Genomic DNA, 26565 nt, shown 5'->3' with positions numbered 1-26565 from the left:
TAGTCCTAACTTATCGAGAGAAGAGAAAGTTCTGAACAGAAATCCTGAAGACAAAGGAAAAGCTTTGTAAATTGGACATTTTATTTCTTTTAGTTTCAATGTTTTTAAGAAATTGTGGAAATGTGTAAATTTGAAAACCACAATATTTAAACCTAAAAAAAATTTTGATTTTCTTAGTCTGCATGTATTTTTGCCATTCTATGTTTAAAGTGAAATTGATATCACCTCCTGCCATTAATTCTGGAAATTGAAGACAGAACTCAATAAAATGCTGGTAAGGGTTAAAAAAAAAAAAAACATAGAAAACCAGTGCCACATAGGTTATTAACTAAAAAACTCATTAAGAAATGTTGTAAATACTTAGCAAAAGTTAACAAGAGTGGTGCATTATTAATCTGAAATCATGATTGAGTGGACCAGAAGTAAAGAACAGCTATTAAATATCCATATATTGTGAAAACTACAGTAAGTACGGCCTGTTTAATGAGGCCTGATTCTTCTCAGGTACAGTATTTTGTCCACAGAGGTAATATTGTCTAAAAAGGTCTATGAAGTACATTTCTGTAAGTTTAATTGAAATGGAATTAGCATCAAAAGCTGTTGCTGTCGTGCTGGCAGTGCTTTTCTGTTCTTTTGGTCCACGTTGTGTCCATTTGAAGTTTTAGTTCATGTCATGATCGCTGACACTCTGCCGCAGATACTCTTCATACATCTTTTTCTGCAAGTAGAACACATTTGACAAATCAATTTTGTTGTTTATGTGAGTATTATGAAAAGCATTCTAAACTATACAGATGCACTACCTTTTTGGTCTTTGCCACTTCCTGAACAAAGTCCAACTTTTCCTGCAGTTGTCTTTTCTGCTTGCCTGACAGAGTTGGTTGAGTCCTGCAAAGAGTAAACGACAAAAAAATCCAAAATGTAAACATGTATCAAAATCCTCAAAGTCTTCACTTCCACCATGAAAACACTGACACCTACATTTGCTCGCCACAAAAATATTATAATACTCAACCACAGTGCCTTAAACTGCAATGCAAAAGTGCATTTTTAACATTACAATTGGAATTGATGCATAGTTGTGGTACCTAAAGGAAAATCGTGCAATGAGGAGCAGGAGGAAGGAGGCAACGAACATCCCACCGCAGGCGTAAAGCTGCTGCTCGCCAGACATCGACTCAAATATTCGTACTACAGGAACCTGGGATGACAAAAGAGATAATGGCGAGAGAGTTTTGAAACAAAACTGACATCAATAAACAAAAACACACAAGAAAAACAAGACTATTGAGAACACTAACCAGATGAAGGGAGAGTAATTCAACACCTTGGCGGCCCAAACCCATCTCCAGGACCTCCTTGGACAAAGTGCCCAGCAGCAGAATGGCCAAAATTATCATGGGGAGGCTGAAGCCCAATAGTGTCAGAAAGCAACTCTTGCAGCGAGCCCGTCGGTTCTGAATACTGATCTGCCTGTGAAATAGAAGGTAATTTTCTTTCTATGTTCTCCAAAACATAAATGTTAGGAGTTTACATGTAGTATCAGATTGTTCACAGGTGATAAAACCCCACGGGTGCACATTATTAAGTACTTTTCAATTTTCAAAAGGAGATTGTATTATTATATTTGGCACCTGTCGGTGGTCATTTTATCAGTGATTGCTTCACTGATGACCTCACAGTCCTTCTCCAGAGAGTTGAGTGTATTCTGGACTGTCTGATTGATGGTCTTCTCAATTGTGCGACACACTTCTTCAATCTGGTTGACGCAGCGGCTCGGCTAGAAAACAAAGGGTAAGCAATCCGTTCGCCACTTCGAATTACAACACAAATTCGTCAGGGGCACGTTACAAGGGTACGACCGGGAATGTCGTCTAACTGTTACCTTGTTTGGATTAGGAACGTAAATGGTGGGCATGTCAAAACCACACTTGTTGAGTCCTGGTCGCTTGCAGAGCTCTTGGACAATCTGCATCATTACTCTCTGAAAGAATAAATGTGAAAGAAACAGTGAGACAGAGCACAATGATATCCATTTCTTTTTCTTCCCAAAAGTACATAAAGAAAGGAATACTTGTCAGAAAACAACTTTTGGGAATTTGAGCATCAATGGAACTTCTGTTCAAAACACCCAATTACATTTGTACCTTAATTTACAAGTTCTCCAGTTTTTCAAGTAAAGTAACGACCCAACATTTGGTCTATTTCTTTGTGTCCTAAGGCAAAATTTTAATTATGAGTGAAATTCAGATGGGCGGCACGGTGGCTCAGCTAGTAAAGTAAAGTAAAGAAACCGGAGTACCCGGAGGAAACCCACACAGGCACGGGGAGAACATGCAAACTCCACACAAGCGGGTCCAGGATCGAACCCGGGACCTCAGAACTGTGAAGCCAACGCTTTTCCATCTGATAAATAAATATATAATATTAATTTATGACAGTAGAAAACTACTATTACTTAAGGAGGGTATTTTTTCCCCAAATCAAGTTTTTTGTTTTAGTGTTTGAGGTGTAATATTGCCTCCATGTTGCCGCTGTAAACGTGAAATATGAATTAAAATCAGCCACACATTCTTGAGTTCCTGAGGTTTTTCTGCCGAGGCCTGATAATCAGCTCATTCTGGGCCGTCATAGCCAAATATGGATAAAGCAGATACTAAACTGGGTCAAACAGGAGTAGTTGTCAGAGAAACCCTTTTGTGGACACGCATATGACAAACCAAAGGTGTTTTTTGAAATAAAAGTGACAATTTTATACTAAGTCCACATTAGAGAGTCACTCTACGGAGGTCTAAATAGCCTAAAAATGGGACTTTTAAGTTTAAGTCTTGATTAATTTCTTGGATACACAAGACAGGACCCTGACCGAACTTGGCCTTCCCTGTGGTCCAAGCTGGACTGACCAACATTTCCCACATCACCATCAATGTACTGAGGACTGACCCATCTGCTTTGCACCTACCTGCCTGTCAGACTCTCCCCCAGCTTCATCAGCCTTACTGAGATAGAAACGCAGCCGATCCCCATGTTTGTCATTCAAGGCCTCCACGATATTGAGGGTACGTTTGCACAGAGCCTGACCCATTGGGTCAAAAAAGACCAGTATCAGGTCACAGAGCTCACCTGAGTGGGACAGAGGGAAGGCTATTACTGTAAAACTGTAAAAGAAAACGGGATCTATTAAGTGTGGTCCTCATAAAAGATATTAAGTAAGTGATGAACTAGACTGTATTGCTTAAAAAAAAATAATGGGTCTTTGCCCACCTAGCCAAAGAAGAACTTCATCCACATCAAAGGGATACTTCATATCACCATCCACCAACCCGGGTGAATCCACAAAAGTCACCAGGCTGAAACGTTTCTGCCGTGATGTGCAGATCTCTGTGCTCAAATACTCCGACACCCCTAAAAAAAAGACAAGGGGTGTAATAAAGGAAAAACAATTTGGATGAAAATGTACAAAAATTAGTAGCTGTGAAAATTGTTTTCATGTTTTTCATCCACAAAAAGCCGCAAATTAGAAATAATCCATTGTGATAGAAACATCCTAGAATTACACATCAGTTGGTGTTTCAGCGTTCCATAACAACTTATTTAAATTACAGTATGTACCAAGCGTCCATGTTTATCTACCATAAATCACAACTGTACTCTATGTATCCTTTTCAGTATATTTTCTCTTGCAGAGAGGTGAATCTGTGTAGAACATGAGGGGAATTTCTTGGAAAGCTCACCTTTGAACTCTTGCAGAGGCTTGAAGTGAGGATACAGATGAAGAGTCGCATTTCCCTAAAAGAATAGAGTTGCATGATTGTGTACGTACGGTAAGTATTGTGTAAAGATACGTTTTTGAAGAAAGTACTCGGAGTAACACTGTGAGCCATGGTTGGAATCGGGTTTGTTGAATTTGGGGGTTTATAGTTAAATATTAAAAGACATTCTTACTGTGAGGGATTCTCTCTTGCGCCCGCTCGTCACAAAACTGAATCCCTGGGTCTCGATAGCGACACCAGTACGCTGGATGTGCTCTTCAACATACCTGAAAGCCAAAGAAAAAAACAAAATTGTCACCAATCTAATTTGAAAAAGACGTTACATGTGTGAATTGAAAGGATCAGAACAAAAAAAAATAACAGAAAAAACAATAAAATACCAGTTGATGAAGGAGCTTTTTCCAGCAGAATGGTTGCCCATCAGCATCACAGTGATCTTCTTCCTGGGAGGCAGCAACTTTACACCCACAGATTCAGCCACCGCAATCAAGCCTGAAGACACCCATAAAAATGTAAAGAGTTCTGAAATACAGCATGTGAACACCCACATATTTGCACTTTGGCATACTGGACTTATTTTTTTGATGATTTTTATATAGAATTTCTAAAGAACTATAGAACTTTAGGACCCAAGACCTACCGAATTTTTTAAATCCTGTTGTTCTGTAGAATTTCTATAGAAAATCACAGCCAAAGTTCTATAGAACAAGTTATTCTATACAAATTCTTTAGAACATTTTTAGCAGGGTATCACCAAGTTGCAAGTGCTTGGGCACACAACAGATCCGTTGGTTTTAATAAGTCTTAACTAAATTATCACCCATGGCAAACGACAATCCTTGCGACGGCTAAGGAAATCTAGGACGAAAGTAGCCCGCTCAGAAGGAGAACTGAAAAAGAAGTAACATAGGCACTAGCCAACGTTCGCTTTGGCCCTAACACGTGAAAAGATGACAAGAATCCCCAAAGTGTGACTCTCGCGAACTAACAGTTTGCCCCCAACATTGTGGAGCAGCCTCCCGGCTTGCTAGCATGTGTGCAGGCTAACTTTTCACTCCACTGGATGCTCAGCCAACTCACCACTGTCGGGTTCCGTATACACTCGATGACAATCCCGCAAAATGCGTTCGTCGCAGGATACGCCACCAGATATTGAGTCCGCATTTGCCGCGCTTCTGTTTTTGCTTTTTCCAGACATTGTACCTTCCAAATACAAACGGTTAATAAGTATTGTTAATAAACCATCTGTAGCCGAAGCTTCCCCTTGGCAATGAGCGGAGGCTCCTTGTCTCGTTTGAATCGCCCCGGTACGCTGAAACAGCAACGTACGAAAGCGACGTCAGTCAGGCCACGTCGGCTACTTGAGCGGCTTTCGCCGCCGTGGCTTGTGGGTAATGTAGTTTATTTATGCGAGAGCATACGTATGGATGTGTCGAGCGACCAATCCAACCGTTATTATTTCAGTATAGGATTAGTTTGATGAAATAGAATCAATTAAAATAATCAAAACATATTATATGTATAATATGGACTCGTGAATTCAATTGTACATTAATTTAAACCCAAAGTTAGTACAGAAATTGAATATATTGACGTTATCACTGAGAAAAAATCAATAGCAGGAATATAATACTGTACACTTTGGGAATCTGTCATTCTTAGCAGTGAATGTACAATGTAAAGGTTTTACCCATCAGTGTGGGCCCCAACGAGCACTTTGACGGGAAAATCCTGCACAATTTCCTTCATTCAGAACAAGACAAGGGGCAGGAGTTCTGACACGTCTGTCATGGGTACTTTCCAATGACAAGGTACCCAAGCACCCAATAATTTCTGGCTGAAAAAAAAATACTACAGGGGTGGACCAACCTCCCTACTCACCAAAACTGGTCCTGTGTAAAAAAAAAATGAAAAAAAAAAAAAACCCCTCCACGAATATCACGGGAATCATCAGGGTAACCCGTTTTGAGGAAAGAGACGGCAGAGCTGCAGAGGACCCTGGAAGAATCATTCCAGGAGCATGAAAATGTGGTAGAGAAGGGTGCGAAAGCGCATGAGACTCCAGGGTGATTATTTTGAAGGGGAAAACTTGTAGTTGTTGTTTGGATTTAAATTATTATTTTTTTTGACACCAGTTCTGGAATTTGTGTTTGACCCATCTCGTAAACCAGGCTATAGTGTTCAAGAGCTCTCAGACTTTAGAATGTAGGAACAATCTGCAACCTAAAGAACAAATTATATTTCTGAAGTGGAATATTATAAGAGTGTTCTTTGTCTTGTATACATAGGTTTTATTAATAAATCAACATTAAAAAGAGGATGACACAGTGACTCCAAATTCCACAAGGTATCATCCTGAAATGTATTTTGGGCTTCACTTTCAGAAAGCCCTGTAGATTGTACTATTAAAACAATTGGATTAACTTTAATATACTCTACATACTTGTCTCATATACTGTACTGGTAAAGATTAAAAAGTTCTGGCGTCATTCATTTCTCCACATGTAAAGAGCAGCCTGCAAAGGTTCACTGCGACTGCACTCTTACTTTTTTCACATTTAAATGAATGAAGCTAATTGTGTTGGCTCACACATGCACACTCAGTTAATGTGATCCTTGCACACAATGAATATATTAGCATAATTTTCTCCAACAGAAATCACGTTGGCCTTGTCTGCTGTCGCATGTTAAGCGTCCCCCGGATCAGATGCTACTGCGCTGTGTGCGCGTGTAATTCACAGGCAAATGTAATATTATTAATCAGGTTAGCTAAACATGGGCTCAAGTTGTTTTTTATTATAAAGATACACTTTAATATGTCACTGCACCATTATTTCCTTTTTGTCAGTGTCTACCAGTGGGATTTCCTCTGTTTGGCAACCAGTTCCAATAAATGAGAATGGCTCGCATAGAGTGGGAAGGACGAGTCCACATCAACCCACTGTACTTGGCCCGCGTCATCGCCAGCTTGCAGCGGCAGCTCGCTCACACTGTTGCCTGCGTATAAACAAAGAGAGAAAAATGCATTTCCTGAAGATAGCAAGCACTTGCGTTGTACTGCAAATTTTTGCTATGCAATGAATACAACGTTGAATTTTTCAAAACCTCCTGACCATTTTCGTCATGGAAGTTAACCGCAACTGTCTCCATCCAAGCATTATCAGTATTTCTAGGATCGTCGACATATCCTTTAAAGACCTGCAGAACAAAGTACATACAGAGTACATCGTTTTTAAAAAATGAACATGTCCAAGCTCAGTTTAACTTAAACAGATAACCGCATGTAGCACACATCCACTTATGTGATAAATGTATGATTACTTGTATCTCTTATTCACATTTTTTTTTTCTTTTGACAAGCATTTCTCTCTGCCTTTGTTAGTTGCGGACCTCGAAACCAGGGGATTGAAAGAGTTGGGTGATGCGCTCGTGAATTTTAGATCTCTCTAATGGCGATACTCCCAGCGAATTTAATGCCTCTTCCGAAAACTCGCGCTGAAGAGTGAGAGAAACCTTCTCCCCTGGATCGACCATCCCCTGCAAAGCAGACAAAAAGGATGTGAGTTACAGCCCCGAGAAGCAACACGGAGAGAAAAGTCAACGACAGGCAGTAATAAAATGTGGAAAAAGCCACCCACGCCTGGAATGGCCCACTCCCCGCAATCTTTTCTCTTAATGGAAACAAATTGCAGGATGGGCTTTTTGGAGACATGGTGAAGAATCTTTTCTCCTTTAGCATCTACTTTCCATCTGCCGGACAATAACATACAGCATACATTATATCCAAGCTGCAACACGCGGATGGTTAGATTCATATTTTTGGTAAAGAAGAAATCTGATGATTTGATATAGTGATACAATGGTATATCATGTAGCAGTAGTGCAATAATGGGGGAAAAAATGGTCTACCTAGTGACAATGGGATCTGCGGCATGATTGGGTCCCCATCGCCCCAGCAACCCCCTACCCATTAGCCCTGTGCGTCCATGAGGATTTCTACACAAGTATAAAAAAATGTTGACAATGACATTACAGATGACACTCGCACAAAGTCAGCATTGACACAACAAAGTTTAAGTTCTACAGCTTCAGAGGATTGTAAATTTGATGAAAAATTATGATCCTTCCACATCTTCGAATGAACCTCATTGTAATGGACCTTTCCGATCTGTCATTCATTCGCACAATAATAGCCAATCAGACAGCCGCATTGTCTTAACCCCAGGTTTGACACGCCTCCGCCGCCATGTTGCCCCCCCAAGCAATACTGGTTGTCAGCAGTGTGCGCTTGGAAAAGTTAATCTTATGAAGAAAATGGGCCTAAGATGCGCTTGGGGAACGTGCAATTCTGATGAAAGATATCCTGCTAGGATACAAGGGGCCCGGTTGATTCATTTTCCAAAGCTTAAAACACAGTTGACGAAGTGTCTACGATGGATTAAGGTTTGCGGAAGACCACAATGTGTAAATGTGAACAATATCAACAAACACAAGGCTGTATGTTCAAAGGTAAGTAAGTGAGAAGTATGTTCTCTGAGTTTGATTGAATTATTATCAGGGCTTTATACATTGCAGGAGAACAACTTTCACTTTGTTAGTGTATCACTGACCTACTGAATGAAGTGTTTTATGCCGAAGAGTCGGGTTAGTGATACGTAAATGCGCGACATCATCCAAGGGAAATGCCTTTTTGCCTATTTGTATCACATCGGACTTTTAAGATAGAAAACTGGGTTCCATTACGAGGCAAGTCAAATGAATACACCCACTCACTTATAAAGACTGCAATGATATTACTCGTGATCTTTCCAAGTAAAAAGTACTCACCCTGCTTTACATGTGCAATACGATTCCACTATTTTATCCTGTTGGATTTCAATATGAAGTTTGTGAGGCGTCAAACTTTTTTGCATTGATCCCCAACATTTCGCTGTAACTCTGACAGTGCGTCCTGCTCCGTCCAAAATCTTAATTCCGTGTATATATCCTTGCGTGAAATAGTTGAGACCTCTCTGTAGAACTCTCTTGGACAAGTCTGACGCATTTGCCAAAAACCCTACCAGAATATTATCTGGAATATGCGACAGAGAATCGACTTCAAACCTGTTCTGTTCAGTTGCCATTTTGGAAGCTTGTGGGACATGGCAACTGTCGCTAAGGGGGTGGAGCTGAAGATCGCCAGTCGGAAAGGTCCATTGTTCTGTAACTTTTGTTACACGTATGCATTTTATACATGTTTGTGTTGACCTGTATCTTTTTATCATCCATCTAACAATCCACTTAGTGTTGAGGGTCACAGAGATTTTGAGCTTATCCATTATTTTTGTTCTTTGTTACTATCTGAAGAACACTGACCAGTCTTTTAGTGCACATGAACTTGCAAACACATTAGAATACGTCATACTGGATTAGCTCAAACGACAATCATTCACATCCAGAAGTACTAGTCATGAAAATACAATACAATATGGCAACATTGAAAATTTTTAATTTGTGTTACGCTAATGATCTCAAGACAGTATTCCTTCACATGTTATGCCTCATTCAAATAATATTGGATACTACAACTGGGGTACTTGGTGAACTTACAGTGGCTTTCCATCTTCCACTTTGTAGCAACCCTCAAAGCTTCTTCTGTCCACAGCACCATCCAAAGAATTAAATTGTGGGTTGAAGGAGCTGCATGGTGGGCAAAAATAAAGGAGATAATTGTTTTCAAAATGTGATCAAAACCATACACATAGAACAACTACAGCCAAGTTTGACCCCCCAACCTAATAATGTAATGAATGTAATAAGCAGCACTACTGTTGAGTATGATGTAGTGGATTTAAATATTGTTTGTTATTGCCATCGGTATGGATAAATACTAAATGTAAAGTGCTCCAGATGATTTACATAGCACACTTTTATAATTGGGTGATTTTTTTTTTTTTTTTTTTGTGGTATTAAGAGGTAGATTAAGTCCAGTAAAGCCTGACTGAAGGCCCAGGTACTAAATGCACAATGCGCCGCTTCTCAAAATACACACTGCATATGCTAATGTAGGAATGTTTCACACCCAATTTCCGGATCTGCCCATGTTGGTTTCTTTTCCACTGAAGGATGGGTGTAGTTGACTGGATTATATCCTTGGAAGCCCTGACTCCAGTCCACCTGGGAATCACTCACTGGGAAGCGCTTGGTTTTGGATCCAGGGTACTCGGGGCATCTGGATTTCATGTGTGCTGAAGAGCTCATTGTGCAGACACTCTTGGAGTAAAGAGAATTTGACCGGATGGGAGCGATGGCTGGAAGGATTCTGAAAGGATGGCCAGCCGAGCAGTCGATGACAGGCCTGCGGCAACGAAATCTTACTGAATAAAGTGAAATCCTTCAGCTCTACACATAAACATCGTTTGGTTTACTAAAAGCCACAAACTGGCCAATGGTAGTCGCAATAATAATAATAATAATAAAAACGCCACCCAATTGCACAAATAGTAATACCCTTGATTTATGACTTAAGAGAACTCAAGGCAGCTTTAAGTATTTATGACAAGGATCCATACCCAAGTCCGTAAGTGCTGACTGTGTGCGGGAAGTCGAAGAGGGTGAGCACTAAACGAAGCGAGACGAACCAGTTTTGCCGCAATACAGAACGAATCATTCCTAGAGCCAAAGAATCGAGCAATTGATCAGCGTTCCATAAACAACATGTCACGTATTATTTGCGACCTAACCAGGAAGTGCACTGTTTGCGTGATGACGTAATCAAGGGGCGCGGTCATAGATACACTCGTTTCCATAGAAATCAATTGTAATCTTATTTTTTAAAAATGTAATTAAATGTGTACATTGGAATAAAATCACACTGCATAAATTGTTATTTGAATTTAGGTTGATTACATTTTCTGCATGTTTCCTGAATACACAACGTGTTCGATCTAAGTGATGCAAAGAACTGTTTTCTCGTCTCGGTTTTAGTGTCACAATTATTCATCATTTTTAGGTCCGTGTTTGTAGGATTTCAAAATTAAGATATTGCGTGTGTGCTGTCCCACGCTCGATGTACAAATATTACTATTTGAATTATAAAACGGAGCATAACTCGACTTTTATTCCTTACCATATACTATACCTCCCGACATGGAACGTTTTATCCCTCTAGATCTTTTTAGATTTGAGTCACATCTCTTAATCCCTCTCGGTGCTGCCCTTTGTTTTGTTTATAATTGCTGGTTGTAAATTATTATTAATAATAAGGCTGTAGATGTGCGGCTGTCTATCAATGCCCGTGGAATATTTGTTGTATAACAATGAAATCCAAACTAATTGTGAATTTACTGCGTCTTTTGTCGTGCATTACACGCAAACATAACTTGTCACGCCCACCCGAGGTTGCGCTATTCAATGCTGTATGTTGAATTTGTTTTATCACATAAATCAGACGGACGGGCGACGGCTCCTACATAGCAAACGAGTGCTGGGCGTAACTCCGCTTAGCTAAGAGGGCCTTTTGAACAAATGTAACGCCCCTGCATCAGCGCTCAGCACGCGCATTTACACCGAGTGCTCCGACCAAATCCCGAGCTCGCGCACGCAATCCGTTTCCACTTCGGGCGGCGTCGTGCGAGAAAGTGGCCCCGCAGTTCCCGATCTCTTCCAGACTCAACTCGAGACGTCACATCTCGCCGAGAGCGCCGCCGGTCCCTCGGTGAAAACTCCCCGACAGTGCAGGCGAGGCTTAAAGAGGAAGAATGGCGGATTCGAGTAGCACCGCAGCGGTCGGGGCCGCAGCCTCAGCCTCCAACAGCGCTGCCGCTGCCGGGGCGGCCGGCACTGTTGCGCATGATGGAGCGCCTGGGGCCGCGGGACCAAAAGCCGCGTCCGAATCGGTGAAGGGGCAGATATTTGACGTGGGCCCCCGCTACACCAACCTGTCTTACATCGGGGAGGGGGCTTACGGAATGGTGTGGTGAGTACAGTTCTTCTTCTTGTTCCATCTCATGGTCCGTACTACCACAATCGAGACTGCCAGTTGTTGTTGTTTTCCCCCCACACTACGGTACTGTTCATTGTTGCAATGTTCAGCGAACTCCAGCCATGTTCTCACGTACACGTCGCTTGGTAGAAATCAGCCCCGTTTTGTGGGAAGCAGGTTAGCAAAGTAGCTACAGGCGTGGCTAGGCGCTTTACAGGAAACGCTATAGAGAAGCTTTGCGCAGGACGCAGTTTTGCTGTCTGAGCATAGACCCCCCCCCCCACTAGTCGAATTCAACCACACTTTCACCCGATGTATGCAAGGGACACCGTAATCCCACGCGTTGCCGCACACGGACCGATTGCTAAAAATAATCGGCTGTGCAGGAATCGTGTTTGCAAAAGGGGATTTGCGATTTGCGCTGAGGCCTCCTCGCTCCTTGTTATCGCTGCTGGTGATCTGCAGCCTTGTGTGGGCACGTTGAGCAAACCTGTTGCGCACGATACCGTATCACTGCCAACTCACTGCTGTGATAGAAGTCGTCGTAGAGCTGCGAACATGACCACAAGTTACGGGGGGGAGCATTTGGGCCCACGCTAGGGTGCAGTCATCAGCGAGAACGATTCTGACGACATTTAGTGGTGATGTTTTGGTTTGTGTCACCCCGAACATGCGATTTTAGCTGGATATGTGCTCGTCACACAGACAGCTCACAGTGGCGTGCTGGCAAAAGTACTCTCACTTTCTACGTGAGGGCAAGGAAATGCAGAACTTGCGTAAAAAGATAAAAAAAAACAAAAACAAAAACAACATCCTACTACTAAAAGTAGAAATGCTGTACCGGTCTATTGTCTTTACTTAAGTACAGACTGAAATGTATTCAAGTACAAAAATAAAGTTTTTATTTTTTTTACCGTCATTTATATGCAATCTCTGTTTTGACTACAGCTTTCTGCACTCAAAACTAACTTCCCCGTTTTAGCAACTTGCGTAATGCCTGACAGAAAAGAAAAAAAATACTGGACACGTTATCAAAACATGTTCTCATCACTTTGATAATGTCGTGGTCAAAAACAAAAGAAGCTAAATAAAATGGTGATAACAATGGATAAAATATCCATCCATCCGTTTTCTTTGCCGCTTATCCGCACTCGGGTCATGGGGAGTGCTGGAGCCTATCCCACCTAGGGGCAATTTAGAGTGTCCAATTATTGTTGGATGTTTTTGGGATGTGGGAGGAAACCCACGCATGCACGGGGAGAGCATGCAAACTCCACACAGGCGGGGCCGGGATCAAACCCGGTTCCTCAGAACTGTGAGGGCGACGCTTTACCAGCTGCTCCACCGTGCGACCTGGATAAAATATACACATTAGAAAAATATTCAACACTACAAACTTTCACAATGAATTCACTGCAAAAATATATATTTTTTATTTCTACAATAAGCCTGTGAATGTGGAATATGTTGAGTCTCCAAATCGCTTGAGTCATCGTTGTTAATGCTTCCTGGTTCACGTTACTCCTTTTTTTTTTTTTTGTATGTTGTCATCCACAGATTAAAAAAAAAAAAGTAACAATCCAAGTCTAATGACAGTGCAAGTGTAATCACAAGCTGTTTACTCGCATTTGTATTTTGTTACTTCCCATTACTGCTCACGAAAAGATGAATTTCCTGTGTTTACTTCCCCAAGTGTTGTAAATCACAGGCATGTGTGTGAATGTGATTGTGACAATTTCACTGTCGTTCAATTGTGTCTACTCCATTGGCATGTATCCTCATGTACGGTGTGAAAGGGAGTGTGCAGTATGTGCTGATACAAATGAACAGTTGGACATGTCTTGTGTGTGTGTGTGTGTGTGTGTTTGTTGTTTGTTTGTTTGTTTGTTTGTTGTTTGTGTGTTTGTTTGTTTTCTTTCTCTGGGTGCTCTGGCTACCTCCCACATTCCAGAAATGTGCATGTTACATTCGGGGGTGCTCACCTGGTGGCCACAGTGAAAACAAGTACTATATAAAAGGGATGGCTGGACGCTTGTATAGCGCTTCTTAAAATAAACAAAGACACTTGATGTATGATTTTTTTTGTGTGAGTGTGTGTGTGTGTGTGTGTGTGTGTGTGGTGATGACACAATGCAAAGGAAAGCGAGTTTTTCTCAAATCAGCAATACTCAAGCGAGGAAAGCCGAATCAGGGCAAGCTGTCAAATCCTTTTTCTGCCTTTAACAAACTTAGCGTCTTGTTCCAGTTAGGATGCAGCAATGGTCCGTGTTATTTTTGAAAGTGAATTATCATCCTTTTCTGCTCCACTGACACTCATGTCCTCATTTGATGCATAACCCCACTCCAGATGATGTGTAAGAATTTGCACGTTTTTTGGGGGAGAGGGGGGGGGGGTTCCATTTCCAGAATTCACATGCACCTCCTGGCATACCAGTCTGTTAGAAAGATCTTGCATTTTTTATGTCAGTGCGTGCTAGGAAAAAAAATGTGAAGAATTTTGTTTCCCATATCAGCTGCATAGAGCTAGATTCCTCACTAGGGTCGGTTATAGGTAATATTTGTCAACACAGTGAAGTATTCTTCTGAAGAAACTTGAATTTAGGATTCCCTTAAATTTCTGGCCATTTCATGAGCACTTTCTGATCTGCTCTTTATTACTTGTTCACCTACTCCAAAGAGTGGAGGTGTAGCATACACCTCCGGTTGTTTAGTGCAAAAACGATGTGTCACATGCGCATCTCTGCGTATTTGACTGTTACAACAACGCCTTTTCATCAGCAACGTTCCCGATATAGCGTACGAATCCTGCAGTGTGTAACGTGAGCCCTGTTTTGTGCCTCTCTTCTCCACATCCAGTTCTGCCCTGGACCACATGACAAACCAGCGAGTAGCCATCAAGAAAATCAGCCCCTTTGAGCACCAAACCTACTGCCAGCGTACATTGAGAGAGATCAAGATCCTGCTGCGTTTCAACCACGAGAATATCATCGGTATCAATGACATTCTAAGGGCTCGCCACATCGACAATATGAGAGATGTGTATCCTTTCGCGCTCTTATCGGCCGCTTCCTGTTCATGTACACTTCAGTCAGTTGGTTTCTCGTCAGTTGCTCGCACATCCTGGCGTTATTTCCAAACCCAGTTTTGACATTTGTCAGCTGTGCCGGTCTTTTTGGGTTTGGTGCAACTTGAGATTATTATTGGAGCACTTTATGTGAGGCAGGATGCTGCTCAGTCGATCCCAGCGGTCTCACAAAAGAGGAAAGCTACAACCTGAGCAGCTTAACTTGCTGCTTATCCATTTGAATGTACACTAATCAATACAGTACAGTACATGGGCGATTCTAGAATTTCTGTTTCCATAGTTCAGTGTTGTGTGTTGCTCTGTGCTTTGTGTGCTTTTCCCACTGCAAAAAGGAAAGTAAAGTCGACTGTTATAGTTTATACTTTCTGACAGAAGACTGATAAGATTTTATGAGATGACAAAGTCCTCAGCCTTCACTATTTGCGGCAGAAATGAATCTGAAGTTATTGAGTAATTTGGCCAAATGTGTACTTGTCTTATCTGTCAACCGTCATGACGGCGGAGTCACTTCTACAGAGCTGTTGCATAATGTCTGTGTCAACGATACTCTGAGAACCTCCTTGACTCGAGTGTGCCTCCAGTTACATCGTACAAACGCTGATGGAGACGGACTTGTACAAGCTGCTCAAGAGCCAGAAGCTGAGCAACGACCACGTCTGCTATTTCCTCTACCAGATCCTGCGAGGGCTCAAGTACATCCACTCGGCCAACGTGTTGCACCGGGACCTCAAGCCCTCCAACCTGCTCATCAACACCACTTGCGACCTCAAGGTCAGCCCTCACTAGCCTCGCGCATTCATGTCTTCCCTTCGTTATTTATCTGTTTACAATCAGGTAACCAGTATATACTGTAATTTCTCGAAAATAATGCGCACATTTTTCCAAAAATATTTTCAAAACATTAAAAGACTGCGTTATATTTAGGTATGGATGAAAAATCAAAAATACAATCACATTGTTTAGTCGCATGCAGGTACATAGCGTGGTAAAAAACGTATACATATACATTTCGATATGATATTTGATGTCTTATGTTTATATATATTACGGTAATGTGCGCCCCCAATCTGAGCTCTCAGAGCTTCTCCGGGAGCTTGCATTTTACGATCGTTAGCGTAGCATGCTTGTTGCTACTGCACCAAAGATCGGAAACGACTGCCCATGAGTTTGTTTAAATTTAAACTAAGACCAAACAATGTCGACTACAACAGCTAGTTGTGCAGCGGCTTTTAAAAGAAATGTCATCACTCGTGGCGATGATGCCGCCAACCCGGAAGTAGCGCCGCAGTCCGAAACGACGATAGCTCGCCTCAGTGGCTTCAGGTGGGTATCAAAACAACGTGAGCTCTAACTACGTAATCCGAGCGTCATGGGGTCTTTGAGAGCGCACACAATCGAAATGCTCGCTTTTCAAAAAAAGGTGCCCATTGCACTCGTTTCTACGTACTTTGAGCTCACGTTGTTTTGATAGCCACATGACACCATAGTGCAAGATGCTACGGATTGGAGCCGAACGGAGGGGGAGAGGTTACGCTGCGCAACCCAAACTCTTGGGATTTAAAAAAAAAAAAAAAAAAATTTCAAGTCATCAATAATGAGTTCCACAGCATTGCACCAAATAACGCTACTGTGGATCTTTTTCGGATTGGAGATGAGTCATAATGCTTCTTTTGAAGGCTTGGCCATGGACGTGTAATGTAGTGGATAAACTGCACTATGCACAAATATTTAATGCAGTGTTTGATAAACAATGTTAAAGAGTTTATATTTTTAAGACTGAAACATGTGTTAACAGTATTAATTGCATTTGGTGCCATCATAGAGCAATATTTTAGTTGGTTGAGGGATTCTTCAGGGACCAGGACAAGCATATCCTGTGGCCTGTCCCGAGATTACATTACCCCTACATCAGCACATGCACATTATTATTAATGATTGTTGTACGGACAGTTTTTTTGAAAAACAATACAAGTACAAAGTTAACAAAATTATAAATACAGATCATTCCTAATATACTGAGCATATGGGTAGCGGCAAATTGGTGGTGCACGTTGTACATTAGTAGAAGGGTTTTCCTGATTTTCTTTGGTCAACTTTGGGGGTGCCCATTATACATGAGAAATTACGGTAAGCACAAAATGGTACTCATATTTATTTGATAGCTGGGTGAGTTTATTTCTACAGATGTCAGCCCAATAAGAGGGTGTTACCACCAGAGAATTAAGACACGGGGATTTTGCATGTTTATTCTATCAGAGTACAGCCTACAACATGTGCGTCAATGTCATTGGCATGTTTTGTTATATAACAAAAACTCACTAAAGAGTTGTTAACCTGATGGTTGGGGTGCAAGAAAATTTTAAAATGGTGCTTCATAGCGAAAAGGTTTTTCAGGACTATATTAATGTTTAATTCTTGTATTTGCTCCTCTATGTTGACAAAAAAAAAAAACTATTCATTGAAATTCAAAAAGGTTGTCCATTTCTTCCCAGTTATAATCAGAATTGGAGTTGGATGTAGCGGTACACAAATGGCCAGGGTTGCCTCTGTTGTTCGGCTTCCCGGCACAGTTGCGAGCTCTCATTAGGCAAACTCGAAGCCTCGGATTAGCTGATCATGTGGGAAGAGGAGAACAAAAGTGGAACCTGTTGTAGTGGCTTTCAGACACGTTTTACCCGTGCGGAAAAATGCAATGCGGTCCTCCAGCACAAATAGCAATAATCACATTTGTGTGATCCATTTGTACTAATCTCGTTCAATATTCTTACATGCAATATGGTGGTGTTTTCAAGTTTAACTCATGGATTCAATACTGCGCTAGACAGGAATACCAGGAAACCATGCAGTGCGAGAGTATGAGACAATAAAATAATTTTGACTCTATTAATTACCGTATGTTGGAATCTTGTGTGATCAAGCTTCATTTTGTTCCGTTTTAGCGGTGTGATTTTTCTTGTCGGGGTTGGAAAAAAAAGTTTGAGTGATGTATTGTAATAACTCCAATATTGACGGTATTTCTTTTGTCCCAAGATTTGTGACTTTGGCCTGGCGCGAATTGCTGACCCTGAGCACGACCACACAGGATTCCTGACCGAGTATGTAGCCACGCGTTGGTACAGGGCTCCAGAAATCATGCTCAATTCAAAGGTTAGTGTGCATGTTTGTGTGTCTTTGTATGCCTAAAAGATTGTCACTGTGTTGACTGTCTGTGACTCAGGGCTACTCCAAGTCCATTGACATCTGGTCAGTGGGTTGCATCCTGGCTGAAATGTTATCAAACAAGCCCATTTTCCCTGGGAAACATTATCTGGATCAGCTCAACCACATTCTGGGTGAGCTCACATCCTTGTTGTGTGTGAACACCAAAACACCCAAAGTAGCCATTTAAAAAAAAACCTCGTGATTCTTCCTCTACGCAGGTGTCCTTGGCTCTCCATCCCAAGAAGATCTGAACTGCATTATCAACATGAAAGCCCGAAACTACCTGCAGTCTCTCCCCGACAAACCAAAGATCCCTTGGGAGAAGCTTTTCTGCAGGGGTGACTCAAAAGGTAGAGTAACATGATTACAACTTGCCTAAGAGGAATCAAGCAAGACTGATGTAATCAATGGGAAAAGCGCCTGTCGACAAACCTCGAATGCAAAGTGGAAACAAATCCTGACTACGTTTCTATACTACAAAGGCGCAGTGCGTCCGTTCTAACAATGCAAATTTGGATCATCACTAGACATGTTCGTGTTATGGGGAAGTAATTATATAATACTCTGTTGATTTTTGTAAAGTTCTACTCTTACAAATAAATGTAGTCTTTATTTTTGTTAGCTTTGTTTTAACAGAATATCAAACAAAAAAATGTATATTAGTGAATCAACAACCAGCCAGTACTCCGTTTCCTGTCATCCTGTTACGTGGCCCTGCAGTACACAGATTAGTTCTCTCACTTTAAAAAAAAAAAAAAAAGTGAAACAATCCTTGTTCACAAATCATGTGCCACCACTGGCAACGCAAGGATGATTGGACGTATACCTTCACATGGCTGAAATGACCTAAGAGAGCATCAATTAAGAAGCTTAGTGAGAAGGAAACAACTTGGTTGTAAATGGAAGAATCGAAAATAACATTGTCGCCCAAGTCTGCGGTTGTTTACAAAATGTCACTGCATTACGAACAATGATCGGAGAGGTAAGAAATATATCCTCAAGATATTTGTCATACCCCCTGCTCAAAGGGTGCACGTTTAAACAAGCCTGTCTGAATTTTACCCATAAACACCCGAGCGATTTAGTGGCTGAACGTGATTTGGTCGGATGAGACCACGCGAGAGCGCTTCGGCATCAAATTGATCCAATGTTTTGCGAGGCAGAGATGACATCATCATCGTCAAACACTGAGGTGGAAATGTGTCATTTTTCTACTCAGTGACCAGTGGATGGATGGGCCATAACCACAAATCCTTGGAATGGCACTTCGCCCAGTAAGAACACTGAAGATGGGTTGTTATTAAGAAGTATATTATGGTTATGGAGTGGCCAAGCCAGTCTACAGACCATAATCCTTTATCCAATAGTCATTCTGTCTCTCTAGTTAAATACACAAACTATAAAAAAAAATACAAATATCGATTGGGAAGTGGATAAACATTCAAGTAGGCAAATAATTTGTTCTCCCACTGTAGATAATCACCACTGTCTGGTGTCTAAATTGGGGGTCTAAGATTTATTCATTAGTCCCCCTGCAAAAAAAAAAAAAATCTTGGATTTTATCCTTTTAATCTATTTATCACGACTGCCACTCTCGCTTCGTAATCTTTCATACAATGTGGTCAAGTGGTTTGTCGGTATATTTGTGTATTGTTTTCAAGTCTGCTGTGAGAGAGTACTTTTTTAAAATCGATGGGCCGATGCGGTCTTGTTTTTTTTTTTCTTTTTCTTCTTCCACATTCTAAATTATTTCTGATGGCGGATCTAATGCAAGCTTTTAACTATGTAATACAGCTTTGGACCTGCTGGGCCGCATGTTGACCTTTAACCCCAACAAGCGTATCAGTGTTGAGGAGGCACTGGCTCATCCTTATCTGGAGCAGTACTACGACCCCACAGATGAGGTATGGTCTCGTAAAAAAACAAACAAACAAATAAATAACGCACATACCTTTCCAGAATTAATGACTCTTTAGTCTGTCAGCATTGTTGCAATGGACTGGCATTTGACTACCGTAATCCCCAGGCTACAGAGCGCACCTGATTATAAAGTGGTTGTAAAGGAAATACCATTTGGTACATACATACGCCGCAGCTGTGTAAAAGCCGCAAGTGCCCACATTGAAACCCACGTTGAAACACAAAATATTTACAAATAATGACGCTACACAGAGGGTGTAATGCTAGCGCCGCCGGGTTAATGCTAGCGCTGCGCTAACAGGACCGGTTTAAAAAAAAAAAACAACATACCGATAAAAATCATTGAGACACGGCAGTAGCACACTAGCGCAGCACTAAAGGGCTGGACTGGTAAAATTCAATTCCTCTGCACATATATTCTACCAGTCTCACATACCTTTCCCGCTCGAGTGCCGCCTTGCAGCCGTTAGGGGGAAAAAATGCAGAAATTAGCCACATCACCGCATAAACCGCAGGGTTGAAAGCATGTGGAAAAAAGTTGTGGCTGATGGGCCGGAAATTACGGTACATTTCAAATTAATTCCAATTTGGATTGACGAATTGGAATCCAATATTAGGAAGACCCCCCCCCCCACACACACACACACACTGGAAAGTAGTTGATTATTAATCACTATCCCTTTCGCTGGATGAAGCTCCTCCATTTTGTCTCTGATGCTTCAAGATGCGATAAATCATCATTTCTGCACTATTAACAAAAATTCTTAATCAATTAAATGCTTCACCAATTCTTATACTCACCCCTAATTGTTCCAGTTGTCCTGATGACTGCACCAGCGTTTGCGTTGCACGTTTTGGTTCAAAGCTGTTTCTGATTTTATATTGGAGAGTTTCTCATCGCACGTTTTTGCGCCACCTTATTGCGAGCAGTTAAAGCATCGCTATTCGCGTCCCAGCAGATCATGTAAACCGATACAAATGTCAGCACAGCACCACCCCAATTAGAATTATAAGCCTATCTAGAAAGGAAAAAAAGCGACTCATTCTGGTGTTGTCCTCGTTTCACTTGTCCTTTGCTGAGGCAAACTTCACAAAAGCGTGCCAAAGCTCATTATGACAGAGCGTCTTTGGTCTCTTGCTTGACCTAATCTGCTTTTGTGTGGATGTTTTGTAGCCAGTGGCAGAAGAGCCCTTCACTTTCACCATGGAACTGGATGACCTTCCCAAGGAGAAACTGAAGGAACTCATATTTGAGGAGACGTCTCGCTTCCAGGAAACCTACCAGGGCTCCTGAGACGCACGGGTACGTTCAAAAAGACCCGTGCACACACCAGCATAGTTTAATTTGGTATGTGGGACTCTTTTGACTGCAGATAATAGTAGTCAATAGGTACAGTATTTGTCAGACATGGAGCAGTTCTGGAAGTTCTACATTGTGTTTTTCTTCAATGAAGACGAAAACAGTGTCCAGTTGAAGAATAAGTATTTAAATTGAGGCTGTTTTTTAATTTTCAGAAGTCGTCATAGTGAAATAACAATTCATATAACCAGGGATGAGAATTTTCCACGGATTCGCGGAATTCCAAGTTTTTTCAGCTGAAAATGTCATTTTTGTGAAACCTGTAAATCCGTTGAGAAAATTTTGGGTACGGCTTGACGCGAGGTGAGGCTGTGATTAAGACCGGCTGCCAGCATCTGTCGGCAACGCTCGGCGTGAAATTAGTCACAGCTGTGATAGCGGAAAACGGCATTGCTATCTGTTTATGGCATTGCTTTCTGCATTAAATTTGGTGTTTATAATTACGGCAGCATTTTGTCGGTATTTTGTCGGTATTTTCACTCTCCTGTTAACATTTCATAGAAAAGCATTCTGTTTACTACGGCATAGTTCTAACTTATAGACATACTTACGCATATGTTATCGAGCGCTCTGCATGTTTGCCAGTATGGCGAATGTCTTGGAGTGAAAAGTTGAAGATCGTGCCAGGGGTAAAAAAAACTCTGATGGGCATGGCTTGAAAAAAGTGTAACAGTGCCAATAGAAACTAAAACTCGCTCACTTTTATATTTCTCTCTCTCTTTCTCTCATACTTGTGTACTTATTTCTGAAGTATAACTTGTAGGTGTAGTAGCCTATTTGATATAAATTTCACTCAGTCTACATTTTTATGTCTGAAGTTTGGCAAAAATTATTTTGGTTGTTTGGGCTCATATTTCAAGTTTTCAAAATATTATGATTGCCTTGTATTTACACTGTTAGAAGTAACCAAGGGTCACCATTTAACAGTGCGTTTTATAAAAAAAAAAAATAATAATAAATTGTGCCCAAAAGGGGACGCACCCCCCTTTTAACCACCCCCCACCACCAATTTGTTTCTCCAAATTGGTTGTTCTCATCCCTGTATGAACTTCTTTTTTTAAAAATACAGTATATTCGTGAAAAGGTACACAGTCATTGTGCTAAAGGATGTGCCTAAGTGATGGTCCACCACATGCTCATTAAATGCTAACCTTAGCCCAAAATGTCCACCCTGTCAATCTCACTTATTTTACTATTTGCATGTACATTGTCTGCCTGTAGTTACTTTTGTGTGTGTGTGTGTCTGAGCTTGGTCGCTATGCATTTGTATCAACTTAATGAATATGAAGTTAAATAGAAAATCTCTACTTTTGGGCGAAATGGGGAATGTGTCAATTGTCAAATGAACCCTATGGTGATATTGAATACGGAAAAAGAATTGGTTTTGTCATAGGATGGAGTTGATATAGTGTCCGGCTGTGGAGGGATCTTGAATTTGCCTAAACAAAATGTACTTCTTTCCTTTCCTCTTTCTATCCTTTAGTCCAAAAAGGTGTAAACGCCAACCACAGGCTTGGAACCCCGAAGACCCCCCCAGATGACATGCTTAAAAAAAAAAAAAAAATGCATTCTTAAGAGTCCAAGGAAAAGAAAAACTCTGAACATTGACTGCTTTTCTTTCCATTTCCACTGCAAGAAAGCTAAGTGTTTAACTTTGGATTTGTGTGGTTAGGCGGGGCCATCGTGTCTCTACTTTGTACTCACCGCCCCACCCCCTTTTAAAATAATGTTCTTCTGTTTCCTGTTCAGTGTCCCAGCTCGTCTTTCCCCTCTCCAATCATAATCAGCTGTCATTATCCCATCAATCTCTGTCGCAGTTTTTTCCTTAACTCTCTTGCCTCTATTCTCATATAGACTAGTACTCCTTATTAACCAACACCATTACTCTGTCTTGCTACATACGTGTACATTAGATCTTGCAATCGAGGGCTAAAAGAATGGGGGTGCTTATTGTGTGGGTTCATGTATATTAAGTACAAAATATTAAAAAAAAAAAAAAAAAAAAGCTTTTCTTTTTAAGCGGGCTCGTCACGACTTTCACTCGTACATAATTGCTATAAAATCAGCTTAGTTGTATTTCCGTGTTCTCTGATTTATCTGTGAAAGTCGTGTCGAACGTCTGACTTTCTACTGGCATGTTTGCAGGTTTACACTTTGTTTTTATTTTGAATGATGTTCATGTGAATGCATGCATTCCTGAAATGTACCAAAGCGGATGAGAGATGCTAATGTTTTGGAACCGTTGAGACATTTCTCGAGCTCCGGCTCGGACAAAGGGCAAACTGATTGATCTCGCTCTATTTGCGTAAAGTTGGCGATGGTTCGAGGCAGTCGCGTCGCCAAGTCCCACGAAGCTCCAGTTTATCTTTTGGATGCTTTCTGCAGATAACGTGCACTTACTTGGTTAAAAATCCCAATTCATGCAATACAATTATGTGACCAGTCAAAGCACAAATCCCACCACTGTACAGGTGTGAAACACCAGTAAGATGCACACACACTCATTTCCCTCCCGCGCTCAATACTAAAGTAGATCATCACCGAGGAGCCGTTATGGCACCCTGTTACTGCGTTACATCACTATATCAGTTGGTTGGCCTATCTTTATCATTCCTCGCCTGCATTTCAAGGGACCAGACACTACTAAAAAGTTGGGAATTTGATCACGCAACATTTCAATTTAAAAGTTAGGGATATTGAACTTTCAGGTGAAATTTCTCGATGGACCTGAAAAGAAGTATAACGACGTATGAGCCTAATTTGACCTCTAAACTTGTGAATGCAGTGTTTGGTTTCAGTGCTCATTGCTAAATTAGTTTTTTTATTCATGTTTAATCCAGGAATGGACCAATGCATTTCCTGCTTCAATTATAATTAATATTTAAACAGGCCTCTTCATCTTGGTGTTCATATTTTATACCAAGATGACATCGGCAGTTTACAGCAGAGCTACGAAAACACTGGAAAAGTCACGGGACATTTTTTATTTATTTATTTATTATTATTTTTTTTGAGAGAGAGAAGAGAAGGTCAAACAATTTTAGGTTCATCTTAAAATGGCTCCAAAATTTTAAGGCCAATCAATATCCCTCCATTTTGGCAGTACAGTGGTTCCTATTCCGGAGCATGGTGGGATTGTCCCATCCTGCTTTTTTGACGTTTACAATGAACTGTCAGAGAGGAACTGTTGGGCTCTAATGACTGAGAAGTCAGGAAGTATTTTCAGGTTTGAATTATTTTTGCCTCAGTAAATGCATGTGGGTGTGTCTATGTGTGTAAAGTAAATTTGTACTTGGGTGCTTTTTTTTTTTTTTTTTTTTTTTTCTCTAGAACTACTCCCTCTTGTGACTACTGAGGAAACTCCATATGATTTAAATCACTAATCCCCAAATTACCCTCGGCCTAGCTTCAAATTTCTAGTGGTTGCGTGTGTCCCTCTCGATTTCTTTTTTTTTTTTTTTTTTTTTTTTTTTTTTTTTTGTGTTCCAATCTTCTCCAGTGTTTGCCCGTTTGTTTATCCGGTTGCCATAGTGTCCACGCCTCACTGTGCAAACAAGTGGTGTTGTTTCCCATAGACTGCTTGTATATTTGCTATTTGTGTGCGTTCTTTTTTCCGGTTTGTATCAGCGCTGCTCGGTGGAGCGCCACCCATGGGTCCAGTTCAGTAACTGCACTGACATCAATGTCAAGAAAATGGAGCAACACGTCCTGGGCTCTGGACCGCCTGCTGGCTTCAGCCTCCTGTTTTTTAAAAATGTTGCCCAAAGCGTCGCGGTTCTCTCAGAAGCCATAGCCAGCACTAACTATGACTGTCTCCCCCCCCCCCCCCCCCCCACAATGGGTGTGAGGCTTTTTTTTTCCTGCACATGTGGTGAAATCCATTGATATATTCGCCTTCCCGACTCTTGCCACGCTTTACTCGAAGGGCTGCCTCCGCCCGTCCCTCCTCGTGTGCACTTCTTTCCAGCCACGACTGCACGTTTGCCATTCGCTTATACCCCCCCACCACCACCACTAATCACGTGACCCAATCAGCACGTCTGCACTTTGTTTTTCATTTAGGTCCTCAGTTCGTCTCTCCTTGTGTTTATCCCGCCTGCTCAGCTTTAAGTGTCATGCTGTGTGGGGGATTGTCTGATTTCTGTCAACTGAATGTTTATGTTCACTTTCACTTCTCCAAGAGTTTTTTCCAAACTTTGCGTGTTGGCTTGGACGCCGTCCCGCTTTGTCCTTTTTAATTTGCGAGACTTTTTTTTTTTCCCAGTGCAAAGTGGGTCTTACAAAGATAATGTTTGTTTCATTTGAATAGCCATCAGCCACAAGTACACAAATCCTGCTTGCTTTTTCTGTGATGTGACATCAGATGTGGTTGCCATGTTTCTCAGCCAAGAGGACTGTGTTTTACAATCACACACACACACACGCACACTTCGACTGAGGTGTGTGTGTGTGTCTGTGTGTGTGTGTGTGTGTGTGTGTGTGTGTGTGTGTATATGCCTGTGACATGTTGCACTTGAACATGCCACACACATTTACGCAGTATTGATGATTCTAGTGGCCCGTCTGTCATGCGGCCTGGTTCCAGACATGGTTGTTTTTAAAATGGTGATTCTTAATATTATCGTTGTTGTCATAACTGGTGAGTTGTATATTTTTTTTTATTATTACTTAAAAGGGAGTTAAAGTTTTCACTTTTTTTTTTTTTTTTTTTTTTACAATTAGGATGTTTTGTATCCCCCCCTAATTTCTCTTAAGGGTGTGATTATTAATGACAGTCTTTTCAGTCTTTGAGCTTTTTTTCTTTCTTTGGATATTCCCTCCAAGTTCTCTATAAGGAATTATTTTTAAAGGAGTCATTTGTCGATTGTCAAAGAGATATGAGTTAAGGGTTATAGTCTGTATATTGTATGGATGGATATTAATTAAATGATTTAACAAAGCAGCAAAATTATATTACAAATAATTGAATAAAAATTTCCTGATACTGTTGCCATTATGGGTTGTTCTTTTTCTGTGTTTATCCTTTATAGTAGTCTGTGTCATTTAGACCTGTGATCATTTCTTTATTTATTCGTAATAATCATTTTTTTAAATCTGGCACCATTTTTTTGTTATCCTGCTGACTAATTTGCATGCCAGTATTAGTACTAGTATCTTCATTATAAAAATCTTCTTTTCTATGATCACCATCAGCTCATTGAACCGCTGCCGTTGTCCACCAGAATAATAAGTGACAACTAGGCCAGGGAAAAATAGTCATTCA

The 26565-nt window shown here is 41.1% G+C and overlaps 3 protein-coding genes across 5 annotated transcripts; 1 reads left to right on the top strand and 2 right to left on the bottom strand.

Annotated features, from left to right (window-relative positions):
• Positions 1–449: 449 nt before the first annotated feature.
• On the bottom strand, positions 450–5146 carry si:ch211-11k18.4 (uncharacterized). The gene is made up of 12 exons (XM_061845460.1): positions 4854–5146; positions 4154–4265; positions 3946–4039; positions 3735–3789; positions 3265–3405; positions 2963–3123; positions 1886–1984; positions 1635–1780; positions 1302–1473; positions 1089–1201; positions 804–888; positions 450–718 (listed from the first exon to the last, which is right to left on the bottom strand). Exons 1-12 carry the CDS (start codon positions 4969–4971, stop codon positions 662–664), a joined length of 1353 nt encoding a protein of 450 aa, XP_061701444.1. The 5' UTR covers positions 4972–5146; the 3' UTR covers positions 450–661.
• An 882-nt stretch (positions 5147–6028) lies between these two features.
• nudt9 (nudix (nucleoside diphosphate linked moiety X)-type motif 9) lies at positions 6029–11952 on the bottom strand. 3 transcript variants are annotated; one of them, XM_061845465.1, is made up of 8 exons: positions 11720–11952; positions 9835–10110; positions 9363–9452; positions 7683–7769; positions 7412–7523; positions 7164–7310; positions 6887–6971; positions 6029–6770 (listed from the first exon to the last, which is right to left on the bottom strand). In XM_061845465.1, the coding sequence occupies exons 1-8, from the start codon at positions 11761–11763 to the stop codon at positions 6625–6627; spliced, it is 987 nt and encodes a 328-aa protein (XP_061701449.1). In that variant the 5' UTR covers positions 11764–11952; the 3' UTR covers positions 6029–6624. The 3 variants fall into 3 exon arrangements, with proteins under 3 accessions (XP_061701449.1, XP_061701450.1, XP_061701448.1); XM_061845466.1 differs by lacking the exon at positions 11720–11952 and adding an exon at positions 10882–11176 and having other exon boundaries at positions 6030–6770; XM_061845464.1 differs by lacking the exon at positions 11720–11952 and adding an exon at positions 10325–10649 and having other exon boundaries at positions 6033–6770.
• Positions 11292–26291, top strand: mapk3 (mitogen-activated protein kinase 3). Its single transcript, XM_061845463.1, has 9 exons — positions 11292–11730; positions 14593–14775; positions 15403–15592; positions 17852–17968; positions 18039–18153; positions 18241–18372; positions 19817–19926; positions 21117–21245; positions 22786–26291. The coding sequence occupies exons 1-8, from the start codon at positions 11513–11515 to the stop codon at positions 21234–21236; spliced, it is 1185 nt and encodes a 394-aa protein (XP_061701447.1). The 5' UTR covers positions 11292–11512; the 3' UTR covers positions 21237–21245; positions 22786–26291.
• The last annotated feature ends 274 nt before the right edge of the window (positions 26292–26565 follow it).

The sequence above is a fragment of the Syngnathoides biaculeatus genome, chromosome 16 (assembly GCF_019802595.1).
Source record: "Syngnathoides biaculeatus isolate LvHL_M chromosome 16, ASM1980259v1, whole genome shotgun sequence".
Classification (NCBI taxonomy): Eukaryota; Metazoa; Chordata; class Actinopteri; order Syngnathiformes; family Syngnathidae; genus Syngnathoides; species Syngnathoides biaculeatus.
The sequence above is the reverse complement of the archived record's forward strand: the minus strand, read 5'-3'. Positions and strand labels throughout refer to the sequence as shown.